This window comes from Balaenoptera borealis (assembly GCF_965194805.1).
Source record: "Balaenoptera borealis genome assembly, chromosome: 14".
Taxonomy (NCBI): domain Eukaryota; kingdom Metazoa; phylum Chordata; class Mammalia; order Artiodactyla; family Balaenopteridae; genus Balaenoptera; species Balaenoptera borealis.
The window spans coordinates 76620222-76644391 of record NC_138875.1 but is presented as its reverse complement, the minus strand read 5'-3'; the positions used below and the strand labels follow the sequence as shown (position 1 = coordinate 76644391).

At 51.8% G+C, this 24170-nt stretch overlaps 2 protein-coding genes across 4 annotated transcripts in view; one reads left to right on the top strand and one right to left on the bottom strand.

The window, feature by feature from the left end:
• Positions 1-9007, top strand: part of TPCN1 (two pore segment channel 1) — a 63810-nt gene extending 54803 nt beyond the window's left edge. For all 3 annotated transcript variants that reach the window (XM_082353976.1, XM_082353975.1, XM_082353977.1), the window contains 7 exons: positions 1201-1316; positions 2063-2109; positions 2666-2734; positions 2935-3019; positions 4210-4349; positions 4544-4624; positions 6329-9007. In XM_082353976.1, coding sequence (XP_082210102.1) covers positions 1201-1316; positions 2063-2109; positions 2666-2734; positions 2935-3019; positions 4210-4349; positions 4544-4624; positions 6329-6448 — 658 coding nt within the window. In that variant the 3' untranslated portion in view covers positions 6449-9007. The remainder of the gene's footprint in view (positions 1-1200; positions 1317-2062; positions 2110-2665; positions 2735-2934; positions 3020-4209; positions 4350-4543; positions 4625-6328) is intronic.
• A 227-nt stretch (positions 9008-9234) lies between these two features.
• The window catches only part of SLC8B1 (solute carrier family 8 member B1), a 31743-nt gene continuing 16807 nt past the window's right edge, over positions 9235-24170 (bottom strand). The window contains exons 11-17 of the mRNA XM_082354003.1: positions 23933-24063; positions 22293-22434; positions 16720-16841; positions 15031-15184; positions 14166-14246; positions 12950-13014; positions 9235-10378 (exon numbers count right to left, since the gene is read on the bottom strand). Coding sequence (XP_082210129.1) covers positions 10181-10378; positions 12950-13014; positions 14166-14246; positions 15031-15184; positions 16720-16841; positions 22293-22434; positions 23933-24063 — 893 coding nt within the window. The 3' untranslated portion in view covers positions 9235-10180. The remainder of the gene's footprint in view (positions 10379-12949; positions 13015-14165; positions 14247-15030; positions 15185-16719; positions 16842-22292; positions 22435-23932; positions 24064-24170) is intronic.

The following is a 24170-nucleotide window of genomic DNA, read 5'->3' as shown; positions in this document are numbered from 1 at the left end:
GGGGGCCTGGAAGCAGAGGGTCCTCTCTGAAGTGAGGATGTCTGAGCAAGTTTCCCTGTCCCCCAGGCAGGGTCTAGGAGCCACTCTCCAACCAGGTCTCCATCAGCTTACTCTTGGGGCTGGGCGCTGGCGGCTGCTCCAGAACCGGGAGCAGCCTGGGGCCCGAGGCCGGAGTCCCACAGCTTCCTCCTGCTTCTCCCCGGGGGTGACTGGGGACCTGGGCAGACACATCAGCTAGGGGTGGCCTGTTAGGATGAGATGGACACACGCGGGAAGGTCTCTGGGGCAGGGACAGAGAGCGGGGGACACAGCCTCCCTTGATCGCTCCCTTCCCTCTCCCTTTCCTCCTAAGCCACCACGATGAAACCCGTGTGCTCTGCCATTCGTTCTCCATCCAGTGTTCTCTTAAAATTGGTCCTTACGGTTTCAAGCGCTGATAAAGAAAGTTCCCAGAGACACTGGTAGCCGTTTTGAGTGTCAGGCTGAGCTGAGAACCAGAGCCTGTAGCAGTGGGTCACAAACCTTAGGGCACGTGAGAATCCTCAGGGCCGCTGATTAAAAGTGCAAACTCCAGACCCCACCCTGCGCGTCTGACACAGGCCCGAGGCTCAGGACTCTGCCTTCGGAACAAGCTCCCTGGGGGCCCAAGGACCAGACTTGTCAAGACATCAGCATGAATTATAGCAGATCAGCCATACGAGGTTGGCAGGAAAGTAGCAAATAAGCTCTCAGAACAGGGGCAATCAATTAGAACAGAACAGAACACTCCAGCCAGGTGCTGGGGAAAGCCCGATGAGGAGAGGACCCTTCTCGAGGGCGGCCTCCAGGTCAGATCCCAGACTGGTCGGGGCAGGGGGCTGGGGGTGGTGTCCGAGGAGGCACTGCCTTTGTCTCCCCTCCCGGAGCGCCGGGCTCTGGCCGCTGAGAGCGAGAAGGCCTGGCTGGCGGCAGAGAAATGCCAAGTGAAGGTGGAATGGGGGGCAAGTCTGGGTGTTCCCACCAGCACCCTGGGGACTCCCCTTGAGACAGGAAGACAGGCAAGAGAGCTGGGGGCTGGGCAGGGAACCAGGCTGGGCCAAGACAGGTGGTCCTCAGTCAGACCTTGGTTTGCTTAAACTTTCTGTACTTTGTTGAGGTGACCAGTTATCTTGTGACCTTCCCGCCCAACCCTCTGTCCCCGCCCCCGTCTCCCCCTGCCAGTACGAGCACAGTGGCAGACGCCTACCGCTGGCTCAATCACACCGTGGACAACAGGACCGTGGTGGAGGAAGGCTACTACTATCTCAATAATTTTGACAACATCCTGAACAGCTTTGGTGAGTGCGGAAAGCCCAGGCGGGCCATGCCCTAGGTACTGCCTTGGTCACTGCAGGTCCCAGGTGGGGCGGAGCAGAGCTGCCCGAGGCCTCCCTGTCCCGAGCCGTTTGCCATACTTTCTCGAGTCCTCTCTGGCCCCAGTGGAGCCTGTGGTTTGCCCAGCCTTGGGGGTGCAGTGCAGGCCAGACCCCAGGGCTTGTTTCCTGTTACTTTTTCAGCATCGGGGGAGCAGCAGAGCTTCATGCTTGGCTGGGAGGTGGGTACAGCCCGATGCTAGGGAACCAGCCCCCTTGTCACAGCTCCACAGTTGCAGGGTGGGACCTGGCCACACCAGCCAGCCACGGTGCCCCGCTCCACCCAGGCCAGGCCCACACAGCTCTGCTCCTGGCTTCCATGGAGAGGCCGGGAGGCCAGACACAACTTCTCAAGAGGAAGGGATCCCCTCACAACATCCCAGATCTACACCAAGGAAGGTCCGGGGACTCTTTCCCCAGTATCCCCACCCCTGGTCCATCAGGAGCTGCTGAGACCAAAGATGCACCCTTTTGGGGACCGGCCAAGATGGCAGCACTCCCTGTGGGGTGGGCGCTCAGGAAGCGCCTTGGCTGCTCTCTCGGGAGCTCACAGGCCAGCCTGGCAGACAAGTGCGTGGTACCCAGGATAGGTGGAGAGAGGCCACTTGAAACTCGCTTTGCAAAAGCAGGTCTGATCAAGATGCTTTCTGTTTCTCCCTTCCCTTTGGCAGTGACCTTGTTTGAGCTCACAGTTGTCAACAACTGGTACATCATCATGGTAAGGACCTCCGTCAGCTCCTGGGGGCATCTTTCCACCATTCTCTGAGGCCAGCTCCCGTCCCCCTCACGCAGCCTGGGGTGCATTGCTCTCCCCGTCCCCCGCAGGGGCAGGGTTCTGCGGGGACGCCACGGTATGGCCTGAATCCCAAGAGCCTCCCCCTCCACACTTGCTGGACGTGGCCTTTGTCCCTGCTTTCCACACATCCCCCAGCAGCCAGGAGAGGCCACTTAGCCTCTGGGTCCCTGTCCTGCTCCCACCACCGTGAGGGAGACTTTTCAATCAAGAAACAGTGTGGCAGGGGTGGTTGGTTGGTTGGTTTTTGCCATTCCTTAAACTCTTCCAAAGGTTGGCCGTATCAGTCCTGGGGGGAGTGTCCAGGCCTTAGGAGCTCAGAGGAATTTTTAGACCCAGGGGAGCAAGGTCCCCCTCCTTCATCTTCCACAACCGATCAGGAAGGGTCTGTAGAGAGCAGGGGCCATGGAGAAGCCTGTGTAGACAGCGACCCGGCCCCCCCCCAGGAGCTCGTTCACTCCCTGCTTCCCTCTGTCTCCAGGAAGGCGTCACCTCGCAGACCTCCCACTGGAGCCGCCTCTACTTCATGACCTTCTACATCGTGACCATGGTAGGTCCAGGGACACAGAATGCCCTTCACCCTCCTCCATCTTCAAAGCCTCCAGCTGCCCCTGCTCATCGGGCGGCAGCTCAGGGAGGAGGGGGCTGGGGACACATCTGACCGGGCTCTGTTGGCTCTGGGGCCCCGCAGCAGCTCACACCCCCCCTCATTCCTCTCTCTCCCTGCTCCTCCTCTCCGTGCCCCGCCAGGTGGTGATGACTATCATCGTCGCCTTCATCCTCGAAGCCTTCGTCTTCCGAATGAACTACAGCCGCAAGAACCGGGACTCGGAAGGTCTGTGCAAGTGGCTGCAGCAGGGGCTTTTGCTGCTTGCTGCTCATCTGTCTGTCTGTCTGTCCAGTCTTTTGGCAGTTCAGCTTACTGATCTGGCTTAGCTTTTTTTTTTTCCCCTCAATTTTATTTATTTATTTATTTTTGGCTGCGTTGGGTCTTTTTTGCTGCACACGGGCTTTCTGTAGTTGTGGCGAGCGGGGGCTACTACTCTTCGTTGGGATGCATGGGCTTCTCATTGCCGTGGCTCCTCTTGCTGCGGAGCACGGGCTCCAGGTGCGTGGGCTTCAGTAGTTGTGGCACGCAGGCTTCAGTAGTTGTGGCTCGCGGGCTCTAGAGTGCAGGCTCAGTAGTTGTGGCACACGGGCTTAGTTGCTCCGCGGCATGTGGGATCTTCCCGGACCAGGGCTCGAACCCGTGTCCCCTGCATTGGCTGGCGGATTCTTAACCACTGTGCCACCACCCAAGTCCTGGCTTAGCTTTCTTGATCTCTTATTTGCATTGATTTTTCAAATATTTAATGACAGAAAAATGCACGTGATCTCATTTTAAAAATCAGAACAGTACAGCTCAGAGATCAAGAAAAATCACAGGCTGATTGTGACCCCAGCAGCCCTCTGTCCCGCCTTTCTCATCTCCCCAACTGTTCATCCTTAGCTGTTCCCCCTTTTTTAGTTATCGTCTCCACATTTCTAAACCACATGTTTGTCCTCTGGCTCTTGATTTAAACGGTGTAAATACCGTTGACCACAGAGCCTAATACTACTTCCTTCTGCAGCTTGCGACCCCTTGCCTCCCTTTTCCTGGAGTGCATAGCTTTCTGCCTAACGATCCTTCATTCTTTCCAGATTCTCCATCAGAACTGCCACATCCCTGTTACTACTTGTTTCCAAATCTCTGTCCTCTCAGACTACCTGATCATTTTCTTTTTGCTTGGAGACTCCCTCCTGAAACCCTCTGTCCCCTGTAAGCTGGTGGCCTGACCAGCGCTCCTGACAGCCCAGCAAAGGGAGGGGATGGGGAGGGACATGAGTTCCAGATGGTGGAGGGGGGGGTGGTCGTGCTGATCCAGGGTTTTGCTGGGAGAGGGAACCTTAAGGTGCCCATAGGGAGCAGGGAGGATGGCTAAACCAAGCCAGACTGGGGGCTCTGAGTCCCAGGCTCCTTCCCCCTGCCACCCTCCCGTCCTGCAGTTGATGGCGGTATCACCCTTGAGAAGGAAATCTCCAAAGATGAGCTGATTGCTGTCCTGAAGCTCTACCGGGAGGCATGGGGAGCCGCCTCGGACATCGCCCAGCTGCTCAAGATCCTCTCCCAGATGGAGAGATACGAGGTGGGGAGCGACAGGGCCTCGTCCCACAGAGGGAGCGGGTTGTGGCTTAGTGCAAACCCTCCCCCACTGTCCATCCCCTCAAGTTTTGGTGACACTTCTGGGGGGCACCGTCGCAGAAGCCAGAAGAGGGGGTGAGGCCGGGCGCCAGGACCTTGGCTCGGGCCGGTCCCTGCAGCCTCTCTGTTCTTCTCTAGCAAAATACCTTGGTGTTTCTGGGACGGAGATCGAGGACCAAAAGCGATCTGAGCCTAAAGATGTACCAAGAGGAGATTCAGGTAGGAGCGCCCCTGACCATGCTGCCCAGATCCTCCTGCCCGGGAGTGGTCCTCGCCGCTGCTGAGCAGAGGCTGCTCTCTGGTCCCCGTCTTGAGTTGTGTGGGGAGCTTAGTGGGGAGCTATGGGATTATCTGTTGGGACCACTACCAGTGGACCACTGCTCAGGTGGGGGCAGGCTTCAGGGCTCAGCCTTGAACCCTTGAAGCATCCCCCAACATAAACAGCCACCCTGTCACTCTTCCACATATGTCACTGACCTCGTCTCATCCTCCTCCTCTGAGCCAGAACAGCAAAGGAAACGCGTACAGCGGGAGACGTACCGGGCAGAGCAGGGAGCATGGGGGGCCCTGGCAAGCTGGCCTGGACCGGCCTCTTCAAAGAGGATGGTCCTTCCCACATCCAGCCAGACATTGCCCGATAGGAACAAGGGCCTGCTGCGCCTGGCTCTCTTGGGGTTTTTAATTGTTTTTGTTTTCTAATTTAAGAGAAGGGAAAGGTCAGAGTTTTTTTTTGCAAACTCTCCCAGTCTTCCCACATTGGCTGCTAAATGAAAGAGCTTGCGAAGCACCCTGTGGGCTGGCGCTCTGCAGCCCAGACAGAGCCATGGACTTCGGGCCACCCATCGGCCCAGGCTCCCAGCTCCCTCGCCAGCCACTGTGACTATGCTGTTTTCAGGCTGGAAACCCTTGTTTCCCTGGGACAGTGATGACCAGGGTCTGAGCCCAAAAGGCCGGGAGGCTGCAGTCCCCTGAAGCGACTCGCACCTTATCTGTAAAAACACAAGGGGTCTGGGCGAATACCTGGCCAATCACTGCACTCGGAATCACAGAGATGAGGAACCAACATGAGCTCTGGTGTCATAAAACCCGGGTTTGATTCCAGGCTCCGTGACCTGGGGCAGGTCACGCAGCCCATCCCCATCTAGGAAAGGGGGACAGTCGCTGCCTCACAAAGCAGAGGAGGGGACGGCACTAGACACGCTGCCTGGCCATCCACTCCTGGCCTCAGTCTCCCCCTCTGCAGAATGAGGGATCACAGAACTAGGCCATCTCTCTAATTTTTTAAGCTCTAAAGTTCTGTGGTTCAGACTCTTTAAAAACATAGGGTTTATATTTTAAATTTCTCTATTACCTGAATGCGTCTGTCCCTGAAAATGTCGGATGATATAATGATAATAGTCTTAGGCGGGTGAGCTATTTGGTTTTTTTCAAAATGCTCTCACAGCCATTTTGGAGGGCGGCAAAGCAACCGGGGAGTTGGGAGACGCACTCAAGCTTCATACAACTTTATACAGCTTCTGAGCTTCGGGTTTCCTGGATGTGAAATGAGGACACCCAGCTCAAAAGGGATAACACGGGGGGTTGGCGAGGGGGTGGGGGGCACACATCCCTTTGTGAACCACACAGATCATGTTCACAAGTGAAGGGTGATTATTACTACCCGGGCCTCACTGAAAGGGGTGACGGGGCCAGGCACACTTGACAAGGAGGTTTGCAAATCTCTAGTTAAAAAGGGAAAGATTGCATCGTCATTTTTCTATCTAGGGTCCCATTCAGAATTCCCAGCAGATCTGGGCGGGGGGCGGGGCACGGTGGGCTGGCAGCCCTGGCTCTGCTGCCGAGGCTGGAGGGTCACAGCACTGCCCGGCCCGGGTGACCCCGTGAGGCTGGGGGCCGCTCAGCGCCCTGTCTGCTCTGCTTTAGGAGTGGTATGCGGAACACGCCCGGAAGCAGGAGGAGCAGCAACGGCAGCTCAGCGGCTGCGTGGTCCCCACCGCCCAGCAGCCTCCAGGCGGCCGCCAGCGCTCCCAGACCATCACCTAAGCCCAGCCCGCGAAAGCCAGCTCTTCTATGCAATAACACAATAGTATTATTTTACTGCAGTGTATCAGAATAATGTGTGTGTATATATATGTTTTATATATATATACACACGTTCATAAATATGCACATATTTATATATAGGAAGAAGAAAAGACAGGCAGACAAGATGAGGTTTGCTTTGTACCCACCTTGCCCTGTTAAGCCCAGAAGTCAATTTCATTTTTGGGGGATCAGGCCACTAGGAGCTCTTCTTAACATGGAAAGCTCCAGAAGGCCCCTTCACAAGAGCACTTGAATGGATCTCTGCAGGGCTTGCCTTCAACGTGGGCCAGCGTCCCTAGGCCAGATCCACACCGTCTTCCTGATGCTGCTTTCAGAATCCCACCCAGGCTGACAAGCTAGCTTCCCCACTAACCTGCCCTGCAGCCCACATCCTGGGGTTTCTGTGTTCTGCTTTAGGGACAAAACCACTTAGGAAGGAAAGAACCCACATCCTCGGGTTGGTATGTCTCTAGATATGATAATGAAATTGGGCGTTCCCTTGGGGGACCAGTACCCAGCGCCTACTGGAACGAGTGATCCAGGGCTGTGGTTATTCCGTATGGTCAGATCGCAGCCAGTGCCAGGAGGCGAGAGAGGCCGTATCCCGGCTCCGTGAGCCTTCTCACCTACCCTTCTTTTCGTTTCAACCCTTGTTGCTGAAAATCCTTCTAAAATGGCCTTTGGAGTCACAGCCCAGGAGGAGGAGAAAGACAGGCAAGAGGCCAGGCCGATGGCTACCACCCCAGACCAGGTCCTGAAATGGGCTTTCTCCTTAAATCCCTTTTCCTTGGGCTCGTCCTGTTCAAGCAAAAAGACATTTTGGTTAATTCAGGATTCTGCTAAAGACAACAGCAGATCCTTCACGTGTGTGCATTCGCTGGAAACGGGAGCAGAGAGCACAGAGGCTCACCTCGGGCCGTGCACGGCTGCCCTGCGGCTCAACCCGCTGGTCTCCTTGGCCAGCTGCCCCCTTACCTTGAGCAGTCGCCCTCCGTGGACTTGACTGAGGTAGGGCTGGGGACGCGGCTCACCCCAAGGTTTCCACTCCCGGCAGTAGGTTCAGGTGGCCTGTCAGTTTCCTGAGTTCCCCAGGGACCTTGGGAGAGTTCTCTGAGATCAGGATGCAGTCGGGGCTTGAACCCATAGCGGGCTGTCGGCGTTGGCAGCTCCGGTGAGCGGCGGTGGCAGCGGCAGAAGCGGGGTCAGAGCAGGGGGAGCCTCGGCTCAGCTCTCCTGCGCTGTGAGCCTATCTCAGTGCAGGCGGCAGAGGCGGCAGAAGCAGGGATGAAAGGGGCGGGGGGGGGGGGCAGGGGAAGCGGCCCGCGCTGGGCGTCCTGCCCCAATCCCCGCTTTCCAGCTGCCTCCACTGCCTCCGTGACTTAGGGAGGCGGGTGGGCAAACTCCCCCTCGCCACATCCTCTTCCCAGCCGGGCAGGGCCTGATGCCGGGGTGCGGTGCCCCGTCTCCACGGCCAAGTCTTCTCGACTGCGGCCTTGGACGGGCTCGTCCCACGGCCAGCACCACACAGCTCTGCCCCTCACTAGGGGAGAAGTGGTGGACGTTTCTGTTTTTAAAGCATAGCCCTTTAGGGAAACAACGAATCACTGAGAACCACTGAGATTCCCCAAGGGAATCGGGAGACAGACGTTGTCCTCTTTATCTCTGGAGGGCCACGGGCTTCGCAGGCAGCTCGGCACCAAGCCCCAGGCCACAACCCCTTCCCCTCTCCAGAGAAGGAACTTTGCACATTTGGGTGCCTTTTAGCTTTTGTGTATTGAAACGGGCATTCTGGAAGCAGGAGTCAAGGGGCAGCTTTCAGAGGAGGGCGTGAGTCCTCCGACCTCAGCATCTGCCCCCAGGAGGCTGAAACCTGGGAGGGGCGCCAGGGAAACTGAGCGCAGCCCCCCAGCCCCCAGGGTGAAGGCTGGTACCAGGAAGAGTGGGATCTAGTCCAGGCCTCCCAACCCCATCCTGTGAAAGGCCCTGGTTTTAGCCAGGGACGGGATGAAGGCCAAGGGGCACCAGTGCTGGTGCACCGGACTCCAGCCGCTGGTGGGCGCCCTCGTGACTGAGGCTCAGGACAGCTGCCCCCTCGGCGTCACTGGGGGCCTCCTCAAGTTGGCCCTCCAGCTTGCACACAGGCTGTCAAGCAGGGAGCGGGTGTCGCCCAGGGCTGTGAGCTCTGGGGACCCGGGACATCCAGCTCGGATGCCCTCTCACCTCCCACGTCTGCTGAACACCACCAAGGTGAGATGCGCCGACTGGGTCCGGGTCACGCCACCTGTCAGTGTCTGTGATGGCCCTGTGCCCCTGCCCCGCTTTGGGGGGCACACCATCTGGTCCCTCCTCCTTGCTTCCCTCCCCCAACCCAGCCTTACTCCACACCACGTGACAATCATTTTGTACAGACAGAGGGAGCGACGCTGTAAGGTTTTTGTACAATGGCGATTTGTTACCTAGGAAACCCACCGCGTCTCCGGATTTCTGCCATATTAATAAAAGAGCCTCTGCTTTGTACACGTGGCTGCTGCCTCGTGACTTCCACCAGGCACCATTCGGTGGCTTCTGAGATCGTGGGGAACAGGGAGAGGACCCATCCCTGCCCGTTCCTGACCCTACCTCAGCCCCACCCCTAGACGTGCCACAAAGTCCAGATCCGTCAGGCCCAAGAGCCTTTGGCCCTGGAACCGACCACTTGTCAACCTGACCCAGGTTAAGAAGAACTAGTAACAGCTGGGTGTATGTTATTTTCTGTATACTTGAAATATTTAATAATTTTTTCATTGGAAAAAAAGACAGCTGAGTGCCTTTACTGCCGGCATAAGGCATTGAGCAAATGGAAGAGCTGCTTATTGAAAAGGCAGGTCACTGGCTGACAGCAGGAAGGCGCCCGGGAGCGGTCATCACCCTCCCAGAAGCTCGCAGGCAAAGGAACCCCAGCCCAGGGCTCCCCCTGAGGTAGGCACAGGGCACAGTCAAACTGACTCCTGTTTTGCAGCTGGGGAAACCTCTGAAGCCAGCAGACAGTTCTAGAGGCAGAGTCTAGAGCTGTGCCGTCCAATATGGCAGCCACTAATGGGCCAGTGCCACTGGCTGCTATTTTGGAGTGATATATATTATCATTAATTTCACCTTTTTCTTTTGGTTTTATTAATGTGGCGACTAGAAGATTCAAAATTAGGTACGTGTCTCACATTCTATTTCTGTTGGACAGCGCAGCTCTAGAACTCAGCCCGCATCGGCCTGAGGCCCACAGCGCACAAGCTGTTCTATCTGCCAGGTCCAAGTCACCCTGACTCCCTAAACCCGGGTTTGGCAGCCCTGAGAGAAGAAGCGGGAAGGCAACAGGGGGTGACTATGGGGAGGGGCCTGGGCCTCCACAACTGTCTCCAGCCTGGAAGGCACCCAGGCATTCCCTTCGCCCCAGACCCCAACTTTCAAGAGGCTCTGTAGATAACGCAAGGAAGTCTTCTACCTCCTGCCTGGAACTCTGTCCACAGGGAAGCCCAGCCTCCGCAGTCCCAGAAACAAGGTTTAGCTGTCCTTACTGCACACAGCGGCGACGCCCCGTTCATGGTCTCTGCCTCGGCCACACTCGCCTGAGTGGGTTCTAACGAAGGCACTTCATCCTCGGTCTCACCGCCTGCGGCGACACCCCCGACCACCAGGCGGACCCCGACACAGCTTCACTCACACAGTTTTCAAGTGAATCACTCCAAATTCAGTGAGCAGGGCCACCAGGAGGAAGGTCAAGTACAAGAGGAGCAGGCAGCAGCCGTAAACTCTGTTCAGCTGGAAGCATTGCAGTGGGACCGAGACCAGGGAACAGACGAGGCTGAGGCCTAGGGTGCCAGCCAAGACCCACACCAACAGTCCATCCGGCTCCAGCTGCGGGGAACACGGGGAGAGAGGCTGGGTCACCGCAGCCGACAGTCAAACTGAGGTTTGAGGGCGCCTCCTTAGGGGCCAGGGAGGGACTTTCGGCCTGCCCAGCGGGATGGCACCCCACACCTTGAAGTTCAATGTTTTTAAGCCACCTGGTATGCAGTAATTTGTTATGGCAGCCCTAGGAAACTAATTCATATAGGTTTTATATATATATGTATATGTAGATATGTATGTATATATAAAAATATGCATATATATGTATACATATATATATTACATGCAATAGTTGAAAAATTCTCCAGCAACACAGAATAAAAGGAAATGAAATTGTCCTCTTCCTACTTCTCTCCCTTTCAGATTTAGTTAGCATCTATCTAACATATATGGAAGACTTAACCCTAGGTGCTATGCTAGGTATATTACACCCACCTTAGTCTTTTATCTCCCCATCACATAAGGAGACCGTTAGGACCAATCCACAGTGAGGAAACTGAGTACAGCCGACCCTTGAACAACACTGGTTTGAACTGCATGGGTCCGCTTATATGGGGACTTTTTTCAACAACTATAGCACTGTATTTTCATTTCACGATCTTTAAGCGTGGGGGGGAAAACATTTGTGTTGAATTAGAGATCACAGTATGTGGAATCGAAAGAGCTAGGGGTTTGAGTCGTGATTCTATGCAAACTCTTTCGGCATCCTGTCCCCGGGTCAGTCATTTATCAATTCCTTTGCTTTTGAGGCAGAGATAGCAGTACTCGGATTTGTGACTGTGTCAGGGACTCAGCACCCCTAATTCCCAAGTCGTTCAAGGGTCAACTGTAGTACGTGACAGAGCCCAAGTCCGAAGTCCAAGCTCATACCCTACCCTGTCTCCCCATACAATGATACATGTACACACAGATGTGTGGGTACACGTGTGCACATACAGGCCTGTCCATCCATTCTGAAACCACAAATGGGACCAAACAATAGGTACGTGTTTAAGAGCAACCTGTTTTTCAGCCAACAATACGCCATGGACATCCTTCTATGATGACCTCTCATGATGCCCTATGTCTTATGCAATTAAAAGCAGGAGCACAAACAAAGGCAGTGGAATGCAGACAGACAGACATACCCCCCCAACACACATTCCACAAGGAGCCAGAGAAAAGAAGTAGGGCTCTCAGGGGGCCAACCCCTAAAGCCTTAGTATCAGGAGCCGCCCGAAAATCGAGAATGAAAGGAACCTATTAAACCCATGAAGAGTATAAACAAAATTTGCAGACACAGGGTGTTTACCCCTTAGAAAAGCAAACTTTTCAAGCGGTAAGTAGCTATTTGCTTATGGGCGTGGCCACTGTGAAAGGCCGGCCCTGCTGCCAGTTAATTACAAGTCAGCCGCAAGAATCTGTTCAAGAACTAGCTGCCTCTTGGAGAAAGAGGTGGGCGACTTTGTTCCCATTAACGACGCCATCATTCAGCTGCACATTCCAAGTGCTTCCACGCGATTAGCCTTAAAACCATCCCCTGGGCCACATCCGCTCCCCGTCTCATCTCCATCCTTCTCTGGTTTGGCCTCTGAATCCAAGTCCTTGGGAATGCAAAGCTGGGGCCCGAATCTGGGTTGACTCTGCCTTGCACAGGGTGCTGCTGGCCCTGTGCAACATTTTCAAAGAGAAAACTTCACTTAGGAATCTCGATTTCTTCTCTAGGAAAGCTGGATTATCTGGCCACAGGAGGCCCACCTGAGTCACCCACACGATTTGGTTACCTGCCCTGAAGTAGTGTTTGAGTTTTCAACCTTGTTGGAAACCTGTTTCTCAAGTGTCCAAACCTTCATCGGTCCCCAGGGAGCATGTTTAAAATGCAGGTTTCCAGCCCCCAGCCCCTGGAATGCCTGGGTCAGGAGGTCTCACGTGTTCCCAGGAAATTCCTGGGTGCCCTTGAACCCAAAGAAACTCTGCTGCTCAGTGCATTTCAGAACTTCTCCAAATCTATGGAGATCCCCCCTTTCTGGGCTGTTGCCAACATTCTCTCTCACCCGAGCCTGTTCCCTCCAGGCAGTGGTAGGATAAGGTGTTCAGCCTGGCCCTTACCTCATGTCTGCTTATCCAGGAAGCTTGTGGTGGTGGTGGTAGGGGAGGCATCAACCCCATTTCACAGGTGAGGAAACTGAGGCTCAAAGATCCTCAGAGTCCTGATTCATTCAAAGTCACATAGCAAGAGACTTCAGTGATGAGACCAAGACCCCAATCCTGGGCCTTCCTGCCCCTTTCCCTCAAAGCTACATCTTAATTACTCTGTGACCTTGCAAGGAATACCTTTTTTAACCCTATATGCAAAATGTTTTTAAGGTATTCTACAAATCAGACACGTCGCAAATTTAGACAAGTCCTCTCCCCAGTAAGTGTCATCTACTGAGATGTGAATGGTCTCCGGTCCAGAGGAGGGAGGGGGAAGAGGAGGACCGGGAAGAGGGGGAGAAAAAGGGAGGGGGAGGAGGAGGGCGAGGGAGGAGGGGGGAGAGGGGAGGAGGAGAAGAGAGCTTTATGAGGAGGCCCCTGCAGAAGCATCTGGCCACTCACCTCCACCTCCACGTGGCCCCTGGAGATCTGGAGCAGGCAGCCCAGCCCCACGCCCACCAGGATATCTGCAGCCCAGCTCAGGAAGTTTGCCAGAACATAACGCCCCATAACCCCAACCACACGGCCCACTGGCTTTCTTTCTGATCTCTGGCTGTGTTCCCCCCTCCCCCCAAAAGCCACCCTATCTGAGGAGACCTTATCCAGTTTTAGCGCCTCTAAGAGAGTCTCCAGTGCACATTTTGCCTCAGTCTGTAAGGATCGCAGGAGGTGACAGAAACGCTTGGTACCTGGTAAGATGGAGAAATGGGAAGCGAGGTGAAGTGACCACCCATGGTCCATTGGGGAGACTGGTGACGGAGCATGTCTCGGGGCCACCCCTAGGGGTTGTTCAGGGGACGCTGCTCCAGCAAGGGCTCCGTCCTTCCCACCCCAACCTGGCTTTAGGGCTGTGGTCAGGAGAAGCCACAGCCCTAAAGCCAGGAGCGGGTCACAGCACCTGGGAGTGACAGACAGCAGGAGGCATGCTGCACACAGGTCACACCGCTGGCATGCGGCAGCGCTGAAACCGGCACCCAAGACTGTCCACATTCAAAGCCCTGTCTTTTTCACAGCCCCAGGCGGCCTGACCCTGCCTTTTCTATATAGACCAAGGGGTGGCAAATTAAAGCCTGCAGGACAATCCGGCCCAAGGCCTGCTTTTATTAATGAAGTTATATTGGGACCCAGTCACGCCCATTTGTTTATGTATTGCCCATGGCTGTTTTCACATTACAACAGCAGAGTTGAGGAGTTGCAAAAGAGATCCTATGGTCCACAGAATCTAAAATATGTACTCTCTGGCCCTTTAAGAAAAAGTTTGCCAACCCTGACATCTACAGACCATGACATCTGTAAGCAAGAGGGAGGGGTCTTCCACAAGCTTAGTGTGTGGGCACCTACTAATAATACCTCTGCCCTAACAAGACGAATATCTGCCATCACTGCTGTTTGCCAGGTGCAAAGCACTTCTGTCACCTCATTCAATCCTTATAACAACCTATGAGATCAGTCCTCTCAATATCCCCATTTTTACAGATGAAAAAGCTGAGCTTAAGCAGCCGCATCACCTGCCCCACGTGTTCCAGTGAAAGCCAATCCGGGGCGGGGTGGGGTGGGGGGCCACGGAGCACAGCCTTGGCTCCCAGCACTGAGGGAAGGGCAGCCCCAGAAAGGATACTGAAGATGATGCCACCAAAACAGGCCGAGAACGCCATCCGCGGGTAGCCCTGGCGGGCCAGGGTGAAATCTGAGAAGACATCTGTGTGGAAACACGAGAAGGCCTTGAGTTGTGCAAGGCTTCCCCTGGCCCTTCTTGTTCATTCACTCCTTCATTCTACCCACATTCATTCACTCAACAAACCCTGATGAAGGTCTGCGTGGCTCTGGCACTAGCTGGCTGGGTGCTATGGGAGGCCACATCGTCCCGTAAGACACAATTCCCTCCTTAATTCCTTCTACCTGCCTCTTTTCCACCAGGGGCAACTTTGAGGGTGTGACATGCCACCACCAATCTTTCACCCATGTCCCATCTGCTGCTAGCACACACAGTACCTCAGTGCAAATTAGGAAAAGGGGCCCAAAAATGTGAGTGGAAGGAGAGCTAGACTTTGGGCCCCCTGATCCCTTGTCAGGATGCTCTTGGGCAGTGCACAACCTGACCAACCGTACTTGGCAGCTCTAGCTAGAGAAGGATATCTGTATGTATGAGTGAATGCCTACCCATGTCGCACACCCACGGACACATTCCACCTGGTTGGCTGCAATGAGCTCCATGTCCTGCCTGAAGTCTGGGGAGCCATTGAGTGTCCATGCATCAGAGAGTGGGGAAGAGGCTGGGGGCTTCTACAGAGCCTCCCAGCTCAGGTACAGTCTGGGCCATCCCACCCCGATGCCCAATGATGGTCACTCCAAATGACAGGCGCTGAGCGCCTGCTGAGGGCAGATGCCCCGGGCGCCCCTGCCCACATGCAATTCTGTCTGGAGGAGCAAAAAGCAGTGAGGTGGCTGTGCTCATTCTAGAAGCCCACCCGGCCCCAAGTCACCTCCAATGCTGTTCCCCCAGGCCAGCAGCGTGAGCCCCAGGACGGTGTTGCTCAGCCGGAAGACCACACCCAGGGACCGTAAGATGTTCACCACCTCCGTGGCAGCTGCGTTGATCCACAGGGCGCTGGTCAGGAAGCCCAGGAAAGCAAAGAGCTGGGGGAGGGAACAGGGACACAGCCTTAGTTCCTCAGCTATAAAATGGGACAATAACAGTACCTATTCCGTGAGGTTCTCATGAGCATAAAATGAGTTAGTAGATGCAAAGCAGTTAGAGCCTGGCATATATTAAGTGCTCAATAAAACGCTAGATCAATATTACCATTTTGTCAAAAAGGAGTTCATCATAGCTTTCATCAGATTTCTAGTCTATGGACCAAATGCCACCTCTTCACCAGAAAAAGAAACTCCATACCCATGACCAGTCACTCCCCAGCCCACCCAACCTTCCTCGCAGCCCCTGGCAATCACTCCTCTATTTTCTGTCTCTCTGGATTCGCTTATTCTAGACATGTCATAGAAATGGCCTCACACAATACGTGGTCCTCCGTGACTGGCCTCTTTCACTCAGCATCATGTTTTCAAGGTGCATCCACCTTGGAACATGTGTCAGTACCTCAAAGACTAGTAAGAAACACTGCCTAAGACCATTTCTCTAAATAACCAATTGGCTGAAAATTCAACTTCCTTTGGGCTGGTACATCCATTCAGAGTTTCTGAAAATAAAAACTAGAATTTTTAAAAGCAATAATTAGTAAAAAAAAAAAAAAAAAAAAAAAAAAATTAAGTAAACTTTTGAGGAAAAGGTCTCTGGACAAACTACCTAAAAATTTTTTAACATCCTGCAGAGGTGAGAGAATGGGGAAAAAACACCCCCAAAGACCAAACAACTCCATCACTGGAATGTGATCGTTAGGAACCCAGGTGCTTCCTAGTTAGGATGGTGAAAAAGAGTCTGGTAGGTCTTTAAAAAGGTAAACATACAGTTCACATTTGACCCAGGAATACACCCAAGAGAAATGAAAGGATTATTTCTACAGAAAAAATTTTAAACCAATGGTCATGGCAGCATTATTCATAATATCTAAAAAGTGGAAAAACAACCCAGGGTCCATTAATGGATGAATCGATAAACAAAATATGCTATATCTGTATAATCGAATAGTATTCAACCATGAAAAGGAATGAAGTACTGATACATGCTACAACATGGATAAACCTTGAAAACATTTTGCTAAGGGAAAGAGGGCAGTCATAAAAGACCACATATTGTATGATTCCATGTATGTGAAATACATAGAACAGGAAAATCTAGAGAGGCAGAAAGCAGACTCGTGGTGGCCAGGGGATGGTGGGGAGGATGGGGAGAGACTGCTACTGGGTACAGGGTTTCTTTTTGGGGTGATGAAGATGCTCTCAAATTGTGGTGATGGTTGCACAGCTCTGTGAATATAATGAACACCATTAAGTTGTACACCTCAAATGGGTGACTTGTATGGTGTATGAATTACAGCTCAATAAAATAAAGCTGTTACCAAAAGAAGTGAACCCTGAACAGGCACAAAACTCCTTAAAAGTGGCTTTAAAGACCTGTCATGGTGGAAAGTGATTAGCAGCCAAAGTGTCCCAGAACATCTGCCCAGGAGACCTCAGTGTCCCCTCTCCCAGCTTGGAGAGCCTAGGTTTCTTACCCAGTGAAGCCTGGGGGGCTCACTGTTGGATGTGGCAAAAAAGGTCACTGCAGCCAAGGCTGTACCTGCGATCACCACCACGGCCCAGACGGGAAAGAGGCCACCTATCTCATAGACGCCATCTGCAGAGGGACGAGAAAGGGAGCTGGTACTCTCTGTGGCTTCAACTTGGCGTCTCCTCCTGGAAGCCCCCTAAGAATGACTGAGATGCTGTGGAGGGGAGACCTATGGATAAAAACCCACAGATAAAATTCGACTGTTTGGATATAGGGTAGATACCTCCTATGTGCCCAGCCCTGTCCTAGACACTTCAGGGAGACAGAGAAATTAAAGACACAGCCCCTGCCCGCAAGCTACTCACATTGGAAAGAAAAGACAGACACATGAAAAACAGACTCTCCAGCCTTTTGTTGTGGAACTAGGATGGGAATGGCTAAGACTACTCACCACCACTATCCTTCCCCGTGCCCATGGCAGACATCACTAATCAACCATGATGCTTTGGTCCAACTGAGCTTCAAGACAGCACCCTCCAGCCAGGCATTACCAATGGATGGGCATCGCTCCATGAGATGAACTGTACAGTCAAATACAACCTTACTCACTGATTCTGGCTCTCTTGAGAAGTCTACTCCACAAACCAATCCATTATAAAGTTACAAAGGTTCCAGAGGCTTCATATAAAAACACCAAAGGGAGGAAACCCTGCAGGCAGGCAGAACACTCTAGGATTCTCCACCTACCATCCTTTCACCACTAGTCTCAAAGGCAATGGATGGTTAAACTGCCCAGGCACATGTAACAAGACTTTCCTTTTGTTCTTTCTTTAGTCTAGCTCATGGGCTCGCAAACAGCAGTGGGCATAAGGATTACACGAGGGGGCTGAATATATAAAATTGTGTGCACAATACACTGTGGGAGATTTTCAGGGGGTAATTTTGACGGATGTGACTTTTACTTATAGAGCTGGCTTTGGAACCTGACGCCTGGGTGAGAGGTCCTTTCTCTGTATTTCCCAGTCCTGTGTTAGAGGAATTTCAGGAGGCGGCTGGGGCATGGCGTAGTCAGGAAGGACTTCTTGGCGTGCTGAGGATGTGAGCTGAGTCATAAGCAGAGAGGGGCACAAGGGTTCTACAGGAAGAGGGAAGAGACGGGTGGGAAGGAATTGAGCAAGTTAGTGTCATCAATAGCAGAAAAAGGCCTGGAGAAGGTGGCTGGCTCAGGGTCTCAGAGGCCTTGAATGATAGTTGGAGGACACAGGCTTTTTCCAAGAGGCATGGGGGAGCCATGGAGGTCTTAGAGTGGAGGAGTGACCACAACATGTGAACAGTGGCACTTTAGAAAGATGGCTCTGGGGGTGGCCTAGAGAGGGAGGATGGAGGTTGGCAGTGAAATTGGGAGACTTGGCTGGTGGACACGGCACCCCCCAGGCAGGGCTCTCTATCTCTATCCTCGCTTCTCCGCCTTAACTTTAATCAATGAAAATAACTCGCTCCTGATTAATTCTATTAAATGCTTATTAACTGGAAGCATTTTTGCCGGATTTATTATCTCCAGCAACATTCAGTTCCCCTAATAACCATACTGTTCTACCTAAAATTAACTGCCCTCAGTGACTGTCCTAGGCTTTAACTTTAGCACGTGAAATTAATCTTACTACACAAAACTTAAAATTTAATTACCTCTCAAGCACCTTCAAATTCTCCAACCTTGTAGGGTATTTTCCCACTATCATACACTGCCTACCACCCTACTTAAATCTATCAACAAGCCAAAAATCAGCATCTTCTCTCCTAGACTTAATCTGACTAGAAAGAGTTTTACCAACCACCACTTCCGTTATTCAATTAAATTCTCTACACTAGTTTCAGACCAAAAAGGTCTAATCAAACTATATTTCCTATCATTCCTCATTACCCTTACTCTAAGCATAGTTTTATTTAATTACCACGAGCAAACTCCATAATAACCACAACACCAATAAGCAGTAATCAACCAGTAACAATTACCAATCAAGTACCATAACTATATAACGCTGAAATTCCTATGGCTTCCTCGTTAAAAAAAGCCAGAATCACCTGTGTCATAAATAACCCAATCTCCTAGCCCATTGAACTTAAATAAACTTCCACCTCTTCGTCTTTTAAAACTTACAGCACTGTTGAAAATTCTACAATCAGTCCTGAGAGAAATATTCCTAAAACAGTCTTATTAGAAACCCAAACTTCGGGACTTCCCTGGTGGCGCAGTGGTTAAGAATCCGCCTGCCAATGCAGGGTACACGGGCTCGAGCCCTGGTCTGGGAAGATCCCACATGCCGCAGAGCAAGTAAGTCCGTGAGTCACAACTACTGAGCCTGCGCTCTAGAGCCCGTGAGCCACAACTACTGAAATCCACGTGCCACAACTACTGAAGCCCGCGCGCCTAGAGCCCGTGCTCCGCAGCAAGAGAAGCCACCTCAGTGAGAAGCCCGCGCACCGCAACGAAAAGTAGACCCCGCTCGCCACAACTAGAGAAAGCCCACGCACACCAAGACCCAACGCAGCCATAAATAAATAAATTTATTTAAAAAAATAAATAAATAAAAATAGTTAAAAAAAAAAAAAAAGAAACCCAAACTTCAGGGTCAGTAGCCACAGCCATTGTATAACCAAATACTACCAGTATTCCCCCTAGATAAATCGAAAATACCATTAAACCTAAAAACAAACCACCAAAATTCAACACAATTCCAAAACCAACACCACCACCCACAATCAACCCAAGTCCTCCATAAATAGGTGAAGATTTTGAAGAAAACCCCACAAAACTAATTACAAAAATAGTACTCAAAATTAATGTATGTTATCATTATTCTTACAAGGAATCTAACCATGTCCAAGGACATGAAAAATCATCGTTGTTATTCAACTACAAGAACACTAATGACCAACATATGAAAATCACACCCATTAATAAAAATTATCAACACACTTATTGATCTTCCAGCCCCATCAAACATTTCATCATGATAAAATTTTGTTTCTCTACTAGGTATTTGTTTAATTTTACAAATCCTGACAGGCTTGTTCCTAGCAATACACTATACATCAGACACAGTAACCGCTTTCTCATCAGTAACACACATCTGCCGAGACGTAAATTATGGATGACTCATTCGGTATATACATGCAAATGGAGCGTCCATATTCTTTATTTGCCTATTTATTCACGTAGGACATGGCCCATATTATGGGTCCTACACTTTCCTAGAAACATGAAATATTGGAATTATTCTGCTATTCACAGTTATAGCCACTGCATTCATAGGCTATGCATTACCATGAGGACAAATATCATTCTGAGGAAGGGCAGTCATTACCAACCTTCTTTCAGCAATCCCATACATTTGACAAAACTTGTCGAATGAATGAGGCGGCTTCTCCGTAGATAAAGCAACTCTTTCACGATTCTTCGCCTTCCATTTCATCCTCCCATTTATCATCGCAGCACTAGCAGCTGTCCACCTACCATTCCTTCCCGAAACAGGACCTAATAATCCCACAGGAATTTCATCCGACATAGATAAAATTCCATTTCACCCGTACTGTACAATTAGAGACATCTTAGCTGCCTTACTACTAGTTCTAGCATTACTAATATTCATTTTATTTTCACCCAACTTACTAGGAGACCCCAGCCAACCCCCTCAACACACCACCACACGTTAAACCAGATGGTATTTCCTATTCACATAGGCAATCTTACGATCAATCCCCAACAAATTAGGAGGAGTTCCAGCCCTAGTCATTTCAATCTTAATCCTAGCATTTATCCCAATACTCCCCATATCCAAGCAACGAAGCATAACATTCCGACCTCTTAGCCAGTGTCTGTACTGAGTACTAGTAGCAGACCTATTAACACTAACATGAATTGGAGGACAACCTGTAGAACACCCCTTCAACATCATTGGAAAGCTAGCATCTATTTTATACTTCTTTCTAAGTCTAGTATTTATACCAGTAATCGGCATCATTGAAAATAATCTCCTAAAATGAAGAGTCTTTGTAGTATATTTCATTACCCAGGTCTTGTAAACCAGAAAAGAAGAACAACACATCTCCCTAAGATTCAGGGAAGAAGCTTCAGCTCCACCATCAGCACCCAAAGCTGAAATTCTACTTGAACTGTTCCCTGACATTTTTTTATGGGACATTTACAAGATTATTGAGTACTGTGTCAGTATTAAAATGACCCATTTTTACCATAAACTGCTATGTACATCATGCATAACTGCGCTACTCCCACAGTCTGGGGGTTCTATCCAGTGCTCGGCCCAGAAGCGGGGTCACAAATGCATTAGCCTGGACCAGCTACCACTAGATGGTGTTGGGGCAGGTGGACAAGACACTACATATCATAGAATCACATCTCAGGAAACGGATTCCTTCATCAGTTCTCTCACTGTAACAAATTTAAATACCTTAAATGTATTGGAAATGATGCCAGTTTCCTACTGATGCAGGTGATACAGATTCCTTTCCAATAAATTAAAAAAAAAAAAAGAGCTGATTTAAGTATCAAATATAACAGTTTAGAGTGAGAGAAAAATCAAGATCGTTCCTGAATGACTAACGCTTGGGAGCCCCTCTTTTAAGAAGCCACAAGGATGGTGAAGCCAGCCCGCAGGCTGGAGAGGCCGGCCGTAATGAACCAGACAGCTGGCACCCGTAGGGGGCGCCCTTCCCCACTCTGGGTCCACACTGTGTCCTGATGGACGCTCCTTCCCTCAGTGCCTGTGTCCTCCCATAAAATGGAGGCGAAACACAGAGAATCTGGCAGCCTTTTCATCCAGACACACTTTAGCAAAAAAGCCACAGCCAGCTATGCATTTGCTACGAGAGCCCTACCTCCACTCCAGGAGATGCCCCTGGGTTGAGGGGCAGGAGCCCAGATGACAGAGAGAGGAATGCGCAGCATGAGATACTAAGGTCAGACAACGGGAAGAACCTAGGTAGCAGGAGTTAGAAGACACCCGACAAGACTGGGCATTGCTTTAGCCAGAGCAGGTCAGAAAAGGAAAGCCTGGGGCAGGCGGGGGAAGACTCAGTGCCAGTGGGGACCAGCCAGGTCACACAAATGAGTGAAGTAACCCACCCAGGTCACCCACAGTAGGCAATGGAGGGGCCTGTGAGGAATCAGTCAGTGGGCACCCGCATTGTGAGGGGGCGGGGGGTGCCCCTCTGCTCAGCTCCAGCCAATTTTGCTTTTAGGAATGTGGCCCAGACCTTCTTGAGAAGCCCAGCCCTGGATTTTGACGTGAAATCTGCAAACTGTGTAAGGCAAGGGAATGAGCCAGAGGGCTGGACTTGGTCCGAGGGCCACCGGTGTCCAGCCTCCATCTGGAGCCAGCGGGCCTGGACCAAGTGACTGCAGGAGGCTGGTGTCCTTCATGGCACAAGCACACATTAAACACCGGCTGTATGTCCAGGATTGCCCCTCTGGCCCAGGGTCCCCTGGTGTGGCTGAGAAGAAAACTCGGGAATATGGGGAAGAGGGAGGTGGGCTGGCCTGGGGGAGGGGATACTCACAGGCCCCCGACTGCAGGGTCAGGACCAAGAACAGGGGGCTGATGACCAGGTGCAGGCAGTTGAGGGGCCGTTTCCAGTTCCCATCCTCCTTGTCGGGGTCCATGACGGGGACAGTGAGGAGCAGCAGGAACTCCACGGGTAGCTGCCAAGTGTGGGAAGCCAGGGAGGCCTGTGCTCGGCTGCCCCACCCTCAGCTCAGTTACTCAAGAACAAGGCTGTTGCTAATAGAGCACCCACTGTGTGCAGGACCCCAAGTGCCTGGATTAGCCTCCTACTGCTGCTGCAACACGTTGCCACACACCGAGGGCTAGTACAGCGCCCCAACTGCTAATCCTGACAACGCTGTGAATAGGAAGTCTAATTTTCCTACCTTTCAGATAAAGAAACTGAGGCTCAGAGAGGTTAAGAAACTTTGCCAAAGCCACACAGAAGGGTATATGAAACCAGGATAGAGGGGCAGCTCTGACTAACCCCACACCTTGTGTTTTTAGCCAGTAACTAAACCACTGACAACACTTACGGAGTGCTTACTATATGCTAAGCACCAGAGCCAGCCCTTTACATATATTAGTTCATTAAATTGTCACAATCACTGTAGTAGGCTGGATACGGTTCCCAACTCTTCAGTCCCTTCCTGTAACAGAATTAAACATTCCCACACTTTGTCAAATGACTAGAGTCTGCAGAACATATTTCCCTGTCCCACTGATGTTGAACTTGGCCATGTCACTTGCTTTGGCCAATGGGCTGTTGGTGAATGTGATGTGAACAGAGGCATAAAACGTGCTTGGAGAGTTTGCCTTGGTCTCTTCTGCCAAGAAAAGAGCACACTCCCACTGGCCCCAGAATGAGATGGGGGGGCAGACCTGAACCACCAACCAGAGGCACCCTAGATGACTTATAGGCTCTTGAACAAGAATAAATATTGTCATCATAAGTTAATGAGATGTTGGGGGGTTGTTTGTTACACAGCACTGCTGCAGCAATAACTTACTAATACAACCCCTCCAGAAGAAAGGTACTGTCATTATCCCCATTTTTCAGTGGAGAAAAAACTGCAGCTCAGAGAGATGAAGTGACTTGCCCAAGGTCATGATGTAGCCAGAGCCACTGTGGGGTATAAATATAGTTCATTATCTACCCCCTGGGTCTGAGAAGGCCTAAGAGGTATCCACGTTGGAGGGCTGTGAGGTGAGACCCCTGACTTTTTTGGTCTGGGTGGTGGAAGGCAGCTGCAGTTGTGCCTCACGTAAACCAGCCTGGATACCCCTGCCCACATCGAGACCTCAGGAGACATTTAGCTCAGGGAAGCAGTGGGGATCAGAGGAGAGCAGTCTCGGCCTCATTTGGACTCACTATGACCCACTCCCTCCCCGTCCCAGTTCCCTGCCCTCACCTGGTCAGGAGGGGTCCCCATCTCCTCTCTCTCTGTCCCTGAGAAGATGCTCTCATTCCTCCATGGGGGGCAGAGCCCTAGCTATGCTCCATGACTCAGTTTCCCCATCAAGTCCCAGCTCATCTATTTCCCCATCAAGTCCTCAGCAGAGCCCGACCCTCCCCTCATTGCTCTGGAGAAGGTTGAGGGGCCACTGTCCTGTGCTGTCATGAAGCCAGGAGCCTGGCTCAGAGTCCCCCCTTACCTTGAACACCTTGAGGACCCTCCAGTACACCGACTTGGTCCTCCACTTCCTGTAATCCAGGGGGTTGAGGGCCTGCAATAGGATCTGAGCCGTGGCCTCCTGGTAGAAGAGCAGCGGCCGGTACTCCTCACCTGGGGGTGCAAGGTGGGAAGGGCAGCTGTCCATGGCTGGCTCAGCCTCCGGGAAACCCTCTTCCCTCCCCCTCCCACCAGTCCCCCCCACCATTGGGAAGAAGGAA